Consider the following 13466-nt stretch of genomic DNA (forward strand, 5'->3'; position numbering starts at 1 on the left):
CGAGAAAGTCAAGAGAGCACCATTTGGGGGCACGAAAAGGAGATACGGAGCTGAGTGGTGTCCATGTGCAAAAGTAACTCGACCACATGTGTGTATAAATCATGATAGTCCCCTAATTATATGATTACAAGTGATTAGTATTTCTCAAATGAAATATAAAACATGAAACCACTTTTTTCTATAAACATTACAGACCTATATGGGCCACCTCGCAATACTCTGTTCTCTTTGGTGTATGCAAGCTATGCCAGGTTGGCTATGAAAATTGGGAACAAGAAGCAATACGCCACTCTTATTACGGAGTAAATATAAAATAGCAAACATTTCCAGCCTAGTCCCTCCCCCCCCCCCCAATAGGTAAGGCAAAAATATTTCAAATATGTATAAACTTTCAAGAATGTTAGTGTTAAACAGGAAATTAGAGTTAAAGATATAATTCTACAGTAAACCACAGCCACTTAAAACATCAATCACAATCTTAATTCTGTCCCATTTGAGCTAACAAATACCAAACTCCGACTGGGGAGGCTGGAGGGAGGGGTGAAAGCATTCAGGTACTATGGCAATGATGTAAAAACCTCAAATGAACAGAACATTTCATTACTGTAACCAGTCCTCAGGGGGTGCTAATAAGTTAGCTGTAATGCTGCAGTAGAAACTGACTTATTTCAAAATGCTCTGCATTGTAGACATTGAAATTACTAGGTTTATCAATTATGACTCTGTTCACTATGTAGTGAAAAGCATTTTAAATTCAAAGTTGTGCTCTGTTCCTCTTTTAAGAGTTAGAAGTTCAAATGGGGACATATGGCACATACTTAATTAAATTCCGTACACTTTATATAACGTTATCTAAAGATACCTTACATTATTAAAGCCATTTTCAAAGCATGTGGTTTGAGTACATAAATGCTTGGATAAAGCCATACCTCAAGATGGAAATAGACAAAGGTGCTATTCCTCTGTTAATTACATACATGGACTGCAGACTTTATTGTGCTTGTATTTATCAATGGAAAACTACTTAAAAATAACCTTCCAGGCAAGATGTTCATGAGCAAGAGTTGGACAGTTGGTCCACAAATCAAGCTGTGAGGTGTCACCAGCACTTTTAACTGACTTCTTAATTTAAAAAATGCATAATTTCTGGAAATGAACTGTTTCCTGTTTCGAAAGCCAGGAGAGGAGCCCTGATCAAGCAGTCCTTAAAAGGAGGTCATTGCAGGCGTATGTGAAACCATCAGTAACTGGTCATAAATCATCTGCTAACCACAGTTCCTATGCACCATCCTTTGGAAAGGAGACCTGATGCTATAAACCTATGGCCTGCCAAAAGGAGTCCCATTTATATGAACCCCCTGTAGGCTCTAAGAATCAGGGGGCCCTCTCCTAAAGAGCCTAGGAGTGGAGCCACACCCCTGTCAACTTCCTAAGGGCCACTGGCTGAGGCTGTCCTAAGGCCTGCAGAAAGGGAGAGGTATGGGGTTTGCAGGAGACTTGAAGGTGATCAGAATCCAGTGGAAGAACTTTCCCCTACCTTGCCTCTTGCAGTTGTCTGGTTTCTCTGGAGCAGGTCATGTGAAGAACTTCTTCCTCACCCTCCTTGCTGCCTTCTAATCCTCTACAGAGTTGGTGGGCTGTCTCCCATTTCTCTGTGATTCTCCCCTCCCCCTTACTCCCCCTGAGTCTTTCTCTTCAGCCACGTGACACATGGTGGTTGAGGAGCCTAAGTAGGCTCACTGGATGGGCTCACTAAGGGTTTTTAGGGGGGAGATTGTTGTCCCAGGGAATGAAGAACCTCCTCCCTGCTGCCCCCTCTCTGTTCTCTGGACCCTGTGCAAGAGTGGGGGAAGCAGAACTGTGACCAAGAGGACAACATGAGGTCTGGGGCAGGAAGGAAGGCAAGGAAAGAGATCATTCAGGCTCTCTGCCCTAGGCCCAAGAAGTGGCAGGGAGGTGATAGTCCCCTTCTGTGCTGCTTTCCTTTCATCCTCAGATCTCCCAAAGCCCCCTCAGTAGACCTATAGTAGTGATACTTTAGACCTTAGTGGTAAAAGTATCCTGATTGGTTAATAAGTTAGATTGGTTATTAATTAAATCACACATTGTTTTAATATCATATGCACCATGAGACACATGAAAGAGCTACTTATAGGAGGGGACTGGGCAAGCAGAGTGCCTGGGGGACAGCCTACCTAAGGTAAGTCCCCATCCTCAATCTTGCTTACCACCTTACTTGCAGAAGAGCCAGGAAGTAGGCAAACCCTTATCTCTCTCTTCCCTCTTCCCTGTGTGACTCTTGCTTCTTTCAGAATTGGTCTGTTGAACTTCTACTGAGCCCTAGCACGCCAGAGTTGATGTGCCATCTACCATTATTACTTGTTATTTAATCAGGTCCTGGGCACTAGATCTCAACTAGGCAAGTCCATCAAACTAGGTTTTCTCTTCTTTCCATTTTCTGGCTACAGAGTGGCGAAATAGAGGATTCTAATTCATCCTCAACTCCTAATGTATAAACCCTTGGTCTGATTTACATAAATTTGATAGAATAATTCTACCCATTTCAGACCTAACCTGCCAAAATTTGTCTTACAATGGAAACTCAGTTCCAACTTAAGCTGTGGCATGCCCGCTGCTGCCTAGAATAGGCATTCAGAATCCAACTGCACCAGTAACTATTTTAATAACTACATTACTGTCCATGGGATTTCATTATATTCCCTTTTACTGTTAACAAACTGTTTCTGCTTAATGTGATCACATACTTTACACCTGGAAACGATGACAAGTAAAACTGCCAATTTATGGAAACATTCAGCTTTCAAACTTGTACTCTTCTAATTAAGAATATCAAAGTTCAAATCGGTGACCTATAAATAAAAGCATTGGAAATTAATTATTTCACAGCACATCCTATATTTGGAGAAAATGGTAGTATTTTAAGTTTATTAAGTTTAAAATAGCTTGACAGGTCTCATGAAAACTACAAAGTAGATGCATTTCTACTTAAATGACACTACAAAAAAAATCATAATAGGCACTTACTGCAACTCTGCATGTGTTCCTTTGAGATGCTAATGATCGTGTACGTTGCTGAACGCTGCTTATAAGGGGTCCAAGTGCTTTCAACTCTCACTGGGCTTCATCCTGCTCCCACTGAAATCAGTAACCAAACTCCTGTTGACTTCAATACCAGTGGGCTTGAGCACATTGACTTCAGTGGTAGCTGAGGATGCTCACCTGTATTGGACCATTATGACAACCAAGTTGATGTAAGTATAAAGAAGTCAAATTCAGTTATGCAGTTATATATTGTCTTTAGCTTATAAACTCTTTGGGGCAGGGACTGTCTTTTACTATGTTTGTTCAATGCCCACACAATGGCATACTCAAGGCTGCTAGGTACTACAACAATATAAATAATATAATGTATCAAAGTTTGTAGAAAAGATGGTATGAAAAAACAGAATGTGATTATATAATTAGACTGTATTTTAGTGTACATGCATAAGAGGGCAGAGACTTATTGTGCAGGCAACCACAATTTTGACATCTCCTGACTTTTGAGCGCCTAACTGCAATCCTAATATTCTCAAATTTTGTTGTATGGAATATCTAATTCCATACTTGCCCAAACCACTGCTAACACCATATTCCTTTTCTGTTCCTGCTGATGCTTTATATAGCATTGCATAGTGATCTACTTTGTACAGTGCTGATCTTAAAGTTGTCATACTCGGTTTCTCATTTCGTGCACTGTTTACTCATTGGGAAAATTGCTTACAGGCAAAACACTCCAAAATGTAATCATGACTAGTATCTTGTTGCTCTCCTGGGGAAGGCAGAAGTATTTGTTTCAATTGGGGGGGTATGTGTTGCAGCCTTACTCTAGCTTATTTCCCTGTTGCCCTGTAAAGTTTTGCCTTGCACAGCGTGGCTGGGTTTGTGTTTCGTATGGAGTCATTTTCATTACTGGAAGAAAATTCACTGTAGCAAAAACAGTACTGAATGCTGAGCTGACTCCAGTCTACTATTTGCACTTCTGTGTTTTCTTGCCTAATAACCAATAGATACCTTGACTCGTTTGGGTTGACTGACAAATATACTAGTGTTGTGTGGCACAGGCGAAGGTTAGACAGAGTGCATGCTTGTACAGACTAGGTTAATATGGTCTCCCAAACAGCTCAAGGGGTTACCTTTAGGGATCAATCTTGCTTTGTTTAGAGGGGACGGACAATGCCAATCTGGAGACTTTTTCAACTTATAATGTGCATGTGTGTGGGTGGGGTAATGTTGTACCCTCTCCACTGGAAGGAGCCATAGCTCATGAGATAGATGGAGGATCAATCCAGGCAATCAGCTGGAAAGATATTATTGGGGTCATCTTTTTCCATCCACTTCAGCCAACCTTGGACACTGTTGGAAGTTAAGAGAACCCTGTATTCCTCCTGGAAGGGAAGTGAATTGGAGCCTTAATTGCTCTTTGTCTTGTGGATTGGCCACAAGGCCTTTGTGTAACTCCTTTTGTTCTTTGAAATGTAGCTAGTACAAAGTTCTTATCTAAATGTGGAAATTTCACTAGTTTATTTAAATTGTTTGTAAAATGTACTGATGGAAGGTAAACTGATGCTTCTGTACAGCTATTTATCCAACTGTTTCTTAAACTGACTTCAGTGAAACCAGTGCAACTTCTGTGTGCAGACCAGGACATAGATATTATGGTGTTTGGTGGTTTAAGTGCCTCAATAAGTAGGACTGTTCTCAACTGTGTAATCTTTCCCAGTAGTGAACAATATACTGAAGTTTGTAACTCACCTACCTTTATCTACCTCTGGTTTTTTTTGTTGTTGGTTTTTGTTTTTGTTTTTTGCCTATAACTTTTTTTGATTCTTTGCTCTTGAGCTCAAACTTTCCATTTCTGGGGTCTCTGCTCCTCTCCTAGATGAAGAACTGTCCAAAATCCTGTCATTAAGGGATATTTAGGATTCAGGCTCTCACAGACTTGGGAAGGAGCGGGGAAATGTAGGGCAAGTCCTCTACTCTTTATTTGACATAATGACAGTAAATATGCAACTTCTAACATTCCAATATTAGTTATGACCGATTTAGACAAATAAGTAGCATACAGGTGAGAGGTCCAGAGGTGGAGGAAGATGTATCCTGGATTTTTTTCCTACATGTAGAAAGCGTTTGGGGGACTTTTTTGTTCTTGTAACCAAACCTCATTATGCTCTGATCCCAGCTGATCTTGCAAGCTAAGCCAAATCAGGGTAGGACACTACTGGAATGGATCTTCAGGGCAGACCCATAGTGCTGCAGGAATTGGTGTTGATCCAAAAGGCTGCAATTTTCATTTTGTCACTGGTGCTGAACTAATGCCCCAGCACTTTGATCTGAAATGGCACTTCCAATAGCAACATAAAACTGAGGCCCTGATCCCTTTAGGGATTTATTCAAATGTAGGGTACTATCCTTGATGTCCTAGCCACATCTGTCTTGGGTAATTAAGTTCCACCTGTCACAGTTTCTCTGTAGTGTCTATCAAGAATAATTTTCTTCACGTCCTATCCTAAGCTGTTTATGTAACAGTGTGGGCTGTTAAATAGCAACCTGCATACTACACCAGCAATAGGTAGAGTGTTCTAGGGCTGTATCTACTCATTTGTGAAGCATTTTGGAAAGGTGCTATATAAATGCAGACAGCTATTTATTGCTTCTAATTTCCTTCTCTCTTTCAGATTATACACTAACAGTGGAGGCAGTGAAACTGAAGCCGTTCTTTATGGCAGGTCACACCTTTGAGATGACGTGCAAGGTGTCTTCCCAAAACATCAAGACCCCGCGTTACTCTGTTCTCATTACAGCAGAAAAGACACTGACGGATCAGTCAAACCCTAATGGAACCACTCGCATAATCTCCTTGAACCAGGATTCAGTGGTAAGACTGGAAGACTGGACAGACCAGACCCGAGTGGATGGTGTGGTCCTGGAGAAGGTCCAGGAGAACGAGTTCCGCTATAGGATGTACCAGACGCAGATGTCTGATGCTGGTCTGTATCGCTGTGTGGTGACCGCCTGGTCCCCAGGCGGCGGTGGCATGTGGCGAGAGGCAGTGAATGGCTTATCCAATCCCATCCAGATAGATTTCCAAACCTCAGGTCAGTACAGAACTCAATGTGTACGTGCTTTGGGAGGGAGCTGAGTGCTGCACAGTGCTTATGCCAGTGTCACTAACCTCTAGGGTCATTGCTGCTGTTCCTTAGCTCGATCTGAGAGCATCTCCATGCTGAGATGGGTCTGGTTGTTAGAGTGTTGTGTATCTCCACTCCCCAGGCACTTCTCTGCTGTTCATTGTGTTTGGTTATATCTTGGAATACTTTAAATGAACTGGGTCTGATATTGGAGTCCTGGCCCACATTCCTTCCTTTGCTAATACAGGCTTGAAAGTCTCTCATGGCATGACCTATCTCTGAGTAAAGAATGGCTACTGCACTTGCCAGCTCAGTCACTATATTGCTGGTATATAATGATTGCTTTGGGAGAGCTTTAATGCTAAAAAGCCATGGAGAATCCTATTTCTGTTCTAAAGCAAACTTAATTAGTTTGGAATAAAATTGCCCAAGTGCATTTCCTATCAATATAATTGCAAAAAATCCAGGAAATTGCCAGTTAAGCCAACTTTAACATTGCAGCAGCTTCTGCTTGCATGCCCCACTACCCAAACATCTTAAAACCCAATCATACTTGGACTCCAAAGTGTGACATGGTATTTTGAATTTCAGCAAATAGACAACTGCAGTGCATACATCTGTTCTTCAGCATTGCACTCAAACTCTCAACCTTAGCTGCAACATCTACTAGATTAAGCTATTTTCAGACAGATGTTGTCTGTACATGGGTGTGATGTCCGTGTGTACTTGTTTGTGACTGAGGCATCAGGTAGGTGCATTTCTGATTTGTTATATGTTGCATTCAGTTACTTTTTTATGGTGCTGAACCACCTGGGAGAGGTTAAAGTGGTTATACAAGAGCTGAGGCTGCTTTGGATGTTGATGTTGGCTTAACTGGCGATTTCTTGGATTTGTAGTGATTTCCCCAAGTTTCAAATTCCCCAAGAGCATTTCCACCAAATTTGATGGCTCCATGGGCAAATTGACCCTGCGGGTTTTTTTTATGTATCAGTGCAGTTAGCAACGTCATTTTTATCTCTATTCCCATTCCCCACGTGCTTCTTCCCGTTGCACCGTCTCACTCCTCCTCTGTGGCCTCACGCACAGCCCAGAGTCACAGTATGTATCTGAAGCTTTGGAGGAAGAGGAATTCTGGGTTTGGTGAGAGGATAGAGCTTTGCACAAACTAGGGTCTGTTCATTTCCAGTTGCCTAAATAGTAATAAAATGATCCTCAACCAGCCAGTATCTGAAACTGAAACATCTTATGGCAAGGGCCATGGGCTAAGCCTTAAGCAGTCGTTATAAAATGATGTTCTCCATTGCAACTGTGCAGGGCTCTTACGCTGTCAGAAACTAGCCCTACTGAAAGTGCACCTGACCTTAAAGAGCCTGGACAATGTCGAGGACTGAACTTCCAGGTGAGTTTCACTACTAGGCCTTACTATTCTTCCCCTCTCCCTCTTTGCTTGTAATCATAAAATGGTCATTCTAAAAGCAGACATTACCCATGCTCTGGTCCCATTCAGAGTACCCCAGCTAGTGGCTTATCATTTCAACAGGATGCATGTTACCTGAACGTTTGTGTTGCCAGTGTACAGAGTAATATGAGAAGCTTGAAAAGGTGAGCCTTTTCCCTCTACCCAGAGCCGTTTTTACCCCCCCCAAGAAGGGGGTCACTAATATGACTCTCTTGAATGTATTCGTATGATGTCACTTTGTATTCATGCTAAACAGTTTAAGAAGAAGGCACACCATTAATATCCGCAGTATGGAGGAAAACCTGTGAGCTATGTAAGGGATGGGTCTGTTTGTTGCATTTCCATCTTTCCTGGCCAGACTTCCACACTCCCTTCAAAAGAGAATCTAATTTCCCTTTTCAGTCCTTCCAAGAGAAGAAAAGGCTGTTTCACAAAATAAATCTGGCAAATAGCAAAGGCTGATTTAAAATTTTCACATTCGCAATTCAAGTTTCATGGCACATGAACAAATTTCACAGTCTCATACAGTTCTGATTGTAATATCGTCTGCACTGGCCTTCCCAGTCCCCCCGAGTAGCAGCTTTTCTAAAAGCTCTCTTGCAGCTCGACCTGCTCCTCACTTTGAGTGATTAGCTGATGTTTTAAAATCCTATTTGTCTGCAGGTTATTTATTTGGGACCTTGTCTTGAACTGTCTTTATACAGTTTGGATGGGAAATGCTGGTGTTGCCAGACTGAAGCAACTCTGGAGAAAAAAGAACTCCTCAAGCTCAATTAGAAGGGACGTTGGCATACATGCCAAACCAAAAAATGACTTCCTGCTTATTGTTAGGAACAGGGGCACACATGAGAGTGCATACCACACGTCCCTTCCTCTAGCCCCATTCCTGTCCCCTGTGCCTTTTTGTTCTGTTCTTGGATTCAGACAGGCGAGTCAAATTTAGAGGAATGATTACAGGCAGGTACAATACACCTAGCTTTCTAGAGGGAATGAATGTCTATGGTTGGGCTTACATAAAGATGGGTTAAAATACAACTTAAATTCAGGATACATTGTGGATTGAAGTAATAGTTACACAGATGAATAGCAAAGGTAGGGAGAAATTTAAAAGCTTAGTTTAAGGAGAAATGTTTTGACTAAGATTTGAAGATTACTCACCAGGCTCAGACAGAAGATGCCCAATAACAATGAAGGTGCTTATGCAAATGAATTTACCCTTATATCTCTTTCATGTCAGAAAGGAGGTGGTATCCCTGTTTTACTATGAGAAAATGGGCACAGTGTCAGAGGGGCTGGAACAATTTGTATAGTAGGGGTACGGAGAGCCATTGAACCAAACTGTAAACCCTGTATATAATGGAAACCACTTCATGCCAGGGGGTGCGGCAGAACTCCTGGTTCCATCACCTATGTGCAGAGTTTGACTTGATCGAGGTCAAAGTTAAGAGGTGAAAGGTAAGGTAGGCTATTCTACATAGCAGACTCTGCAGAAGGGAAGGCTCTCATAAAGACTATGTGAAGGGAACAAAAGCCAATGGGTGGGGAGTAGTGAGATGAGGTTGACAGGCTGGAACAGGTCCGTGAAGGATTGAAAAAGCTAGAAAGTGCCGCTATGCAGTAAATCCTGAACTGAGAGGAGGCCTGACAGGGGTGAACTCTGACTTGCTCCAAACGATGCTTCCATCTTCTGCTTGGTAATAGCGCTGCTTCACGCTCTGGAATTCCTGACCGTTTAGAATAGTCACTGCTGACCAGCAAGGCATTTTAACTGCTGCTGCTGCTTTAAAATCAGGTTGCTTATCTAAACAATTAACAACTGTAGTGTTCCAATCTCCAATTTGACAAGCTCAAACTATGACAGTATCTTGAGTCCACGCTTTGGGGGTAAGGTGCAGGGGTGGAAAATAAATAAGAAAATAGAGAAACTCTCTCAGCAAAGGAAGTCGTTAATGAGTGTTACGTGAAAGCTTTTAGTGGTTGTAGGAATATCCTTCTGTGTCTTTATTGATTGCTGTTTGGAGCTGGGGGACTTGTTGGATTGGAAGTCCTTTCCTCTAACCTGGCTTCCTCCCAGATCTGTTTTGTCTGAGCTTGGCTGTGTTTCAAGGAAAGATTTTTTTATGCACATACACCTTGTGAAATGTGACCTGTTTGAACTGTAGAAGGCCTGTAAGATTTTTATATACAAGCTGGAGACTGCACACACGAACTCCAGTATTTCCCACCAATAATAATCTTGAAATGTGGCATTGTTATGAAAAGTTTTTCCATTAATATCTGTGGGAAAATGTCTCCCTCCAGATTCTTTCCAGTGGTGGCACAACTTGCTGGCTGCAGGCAGAGGCCACCTTGTTTCTTTGCTCAGTGCTGAATAAGGATGAATTTACTGCAATAAATTCATGGTCTGAAACTTAAAGGAAAAACCTGCTTGAAATTCCATTAATTGAAAGATGTGATAAATCTATATTTCAGAATCACATAAATTAGAAGTATGTGGGAGAGAAGCAGAGGCGAACTACTAGGTTTAGTCTATGTACTCCCAGAACCTGAGTTGATTGGAGATTGTTCCCTAGTGGATAGCTTCATAGATTTTTATGGCCAGAAAGGACCATTGTGATCACCTAGTTTAACCTCCTGCATAACCTGCCACAGGACTTGTTTTAATTCTTGCTGCAAGTCCAATAGCTGTGGTTGAATTAAAGCATATCTTCTAGAAAAACATCCAGTCTTGATTTAAAGATTTCCATTGATTCTCCAATTCCCCTTTTTTAGTCTACTTTGAAAAGTATCCTGAAATGAAGAACTATCATTTCCTTTGGAAGATTATTCTGCAGTCTAATAGTTCTCACTTGTTGGCAAATATTTCTTGATATCCAGTCTGAAAACTCCTTCTCTTAATTTCATGCCATCACTCCTAGTGACATCTCCTGGCACAACCCAAAGCAGTTCTTCTCCCTCCTTAGTACCTGCACTCTTCAGATGTGTACATGTGTCCTCTCTTAATCTGGCCAAACTGTGTATCTATTTAGTTCTTTAAACTCCTCACAAGGTAGTCCCGTTCATAGGGCACACTCCTCCAACCCAAAGCTCATGATCCTTCCTAGCCTTCCTTTGGACCAGGCTTCTTAATAATTAGAACAACATATTACAAGCAGAATACTTTCCACCTCAGGGTATAAATCGTGCATGCTAGGTGATGTTAGAGCTGCCCCTTCATACAGTGAAACACCCTTGCTAGACCAGTGCCCCAATTCTCATTAACCTAAAGGATCTGTTGTTAGCCCACTTGGAGAAATTCTTTGAGTCCTTTGAGGGCAAAGGTCTATTTGGCAACTGAAATGTGCTAAATCAACGAGCCTGGAGACTGGCGACTAGTAAGACTCCGAGCAGTGCTAACTGCTTATTCCACAATATGTCTTTTTTCACTGCACTCACGGGTGATCACCACTGAAAGAGAGGAGTGTTCACTTTCCCATAGCCTTTTCCATCCCCTTGCTGAGCTGGGTAACAAAGGTCTAATTAGCACTTAACTGCATGTCTGGTTTTTGGGATGTGGACCCCTATTGGCTAGGCCTCAGATTGGGATGAAAACATTCATTTCACCCAGGTCATTGTACAGCCATCAGATAGTAATGGGTTCATCCTTCTTCCTAGCTGGGCCACAGTTGAGCCAGTGACCTTGATGTGAAAAGCTTCCTACTTGTGTACGCAGAGGCACCAAGTCACCTTGCAATTCAGATGGCTTATTCCATAGGGTTAAATTCTTTGCCATCATCCCCCAGATAGTATTTAGAATGGCTTCTCCCACAGCATGGTTACAGGGCCGGTGCAAGGATGTTTCACGCCCTAGGAGAAACTTCCACCTTGGGCCCCCCCCCTCGAGCCCTGTGGCAGCTCTCTGCCTTAAGGTGCCCCCCCTGCGGTATCTCCCCCCCCCCGAGGCGCTTGCCCCGACCCGGGGAGCCATGCAGCAGCTCACTGCCCCAGATCACCTCTGCTCCGCCTTGTCCCCGAGCACGCCGTCGCCGCTCCACTTCTCCCACCTCCCAGGCTTGCTGCGCCAATCAGCTGTTTGGCACCGCACGCCTGGGAGGGAGAGAAGCAAAGCGGGGCGGCGTGCTCAGGGGAGGAGGTGGAGCAGAGGTGAGCTGGGGCAGGGAGCGGTTCCCTTGTGTGCTGTGCCCCCCCCTTACTTGCTGCAGGTGGCCCTCACCGTGCCCCCTGCCCCAGGTACCTCCGCCTAAATGCCGACGATGATCGGGGCGGCCGATACGAAATGCCACCCCCCAAATGCTAGTGCCCTAGGCGACCGCCTAGGTTGCCTAATGGGTTGCATTGGCCCTGCATGGTTACACAGAGATCCAATACAGTATTTCCGGTCCATAGAAGTGATTTGATGGTGGTGGTTATAATGTGCTTCTGTAAAATAAGATGAGAGAGAGAAGAATCGAGCTTGGCTTCACTCTGCTGGCTGCCTCCAGAGAAACCCCAGCGAAGGGTGAAAGCTGGTGAGAGTCGGAAACAAAAGGGAATTTAAGAAGCTTCTTGGTGTAATCTTCAACTCTGGATTACATCTGTGAATGAGCTCATTACACAGCAATGTTTTCACTTGTTTTGGAAGGAGCAAAGATAAACCAAGAACTGTTGAAATGTGAGCTGTGTATTTGTTGTTAAACTTGTGATTAAAATAAAACTCTGCCCTCTGCTAACCCAGAGATCTGACTTCTCCCTTTCCTTCTCTTTCTGCATCACTCACTCACTTGATCAAATATGTGTCTTAATCAAGGAAGTGAATAAAGAGCAATACAGCAGAAACTCCCTGGCAAGAAATCCCTGTATTTTCTACCCTTTTAGTGGGTAGAAATATGTTTAGTCATCATTGTTTTTTCCCCTCATCAATTTGTAGTTGGAAATGTAAACCACAGATTAAAGTACAGAGGGTTCTTTCCAGTAATAACTATTATGAAATTTGGGATGGTGCTGGTTAGGGAAATCTCTATAGAAAGAATAAAGGCAGTGGGGGAGGTTGAGAGGAGTTTATTACCATAATCTGCTCTTCTCCAGGTCTCTTCAGTGCAGTAGTGGATGGCTTAGTGCAAGGGCAGTTATGAGTAATATTTTTGAATAGAGAGAATTTGCAGATTGCATCAATTTTCCCTTGCATGGTTTATGGCACTGCCTGATTTCAAGGAGAAAAGGCACACTGCAATGATTGCTGCCTGGCTGTTGAGGAAGTGAGTATGTGACAGAATTCCTTGTGTGTACTTCTGATTCTGAGCCACAGTTATCTTGGGCAAGTTACTTAACTTCTCTTTCCCCCACGTTTCCCATCTATAAAATAGGGATAATACTTGTCTACATGAAGCTAAATTTGATTTTTGTATAGTGCTTTGAGAACACAGTCTAAAATGCAGTATAGAAGGCCAGAAGTTAAGGTTGCCACCTTCCATTAGAAATCTTTTTTCCCATTACTTCTAACTTTCTGAAACATTTATTTTCTGCGCTTTACTTGGTCTTGATCCAGCGATCTAGAAAGATCGATTGCTATCAATTCAGCTGTTTTTATTTTAAATTCTCTGCATGAGTCTTTAAAAATAAAAGGAAAATAATCTTTAAACTCAAAGGTTTTGTGCAAGTATAACTCAATCAGCTAAGCCAGTTTTGTTCAAGCCTGGCTTCTTGTGTAGATGTCTTTGAGCTCTAAGGAATAAACCAAGCTTGATGTCGTTTGAGCCATTAGCTTTTTTCAGTGAATCCTCAGAAGAAATTGCCGTAGCTTTTTAAAAAAAATCTAAAGCTAAGTCACTTCAAACTGC

At 42.5% G+C, this 13466-nt stretch overlaps 1 protein-coding gene across 2 annotated transcripts in view; it reads left to right on the forward strand.

The window, feature by feature from the left end:
* PTGFRN (prostaglandin F2 receptor inhibitor) overlaps nt 1–13466 on the forward strand; it is a 116736-nt gene that overhangs the window by 72537 nt on the left and 30733 nt on the right. For both annotated transcript variants that reach the window (XM_050957527.1, XM_050957536.1), the window contains one exon: nt 5739–6158. In XM_050957527.1, coding sequence (XP_050813484.1) covers nt 5739–6158 — 420 coding nt within the window. The remainder of the gene's footprint in view (nt 1–5738; nt 6159–13466) is intronic.

This window comes from Gopherus flavomarginatus, chromosome 1 (assembly GCF_025201925.1).
Source record: "Gopherus flavomarginatus isolate rGopFla2 chromosome 1, rGopFla2.mat.asm, whole genome shotgun sequence".
Taxonomy (NCBI): domain Eukaryota; kingdom Metazoa; phylum Chordata; order Testudines; family Testudinidae; genus Gopherus; species Gopherus flavomarginatus.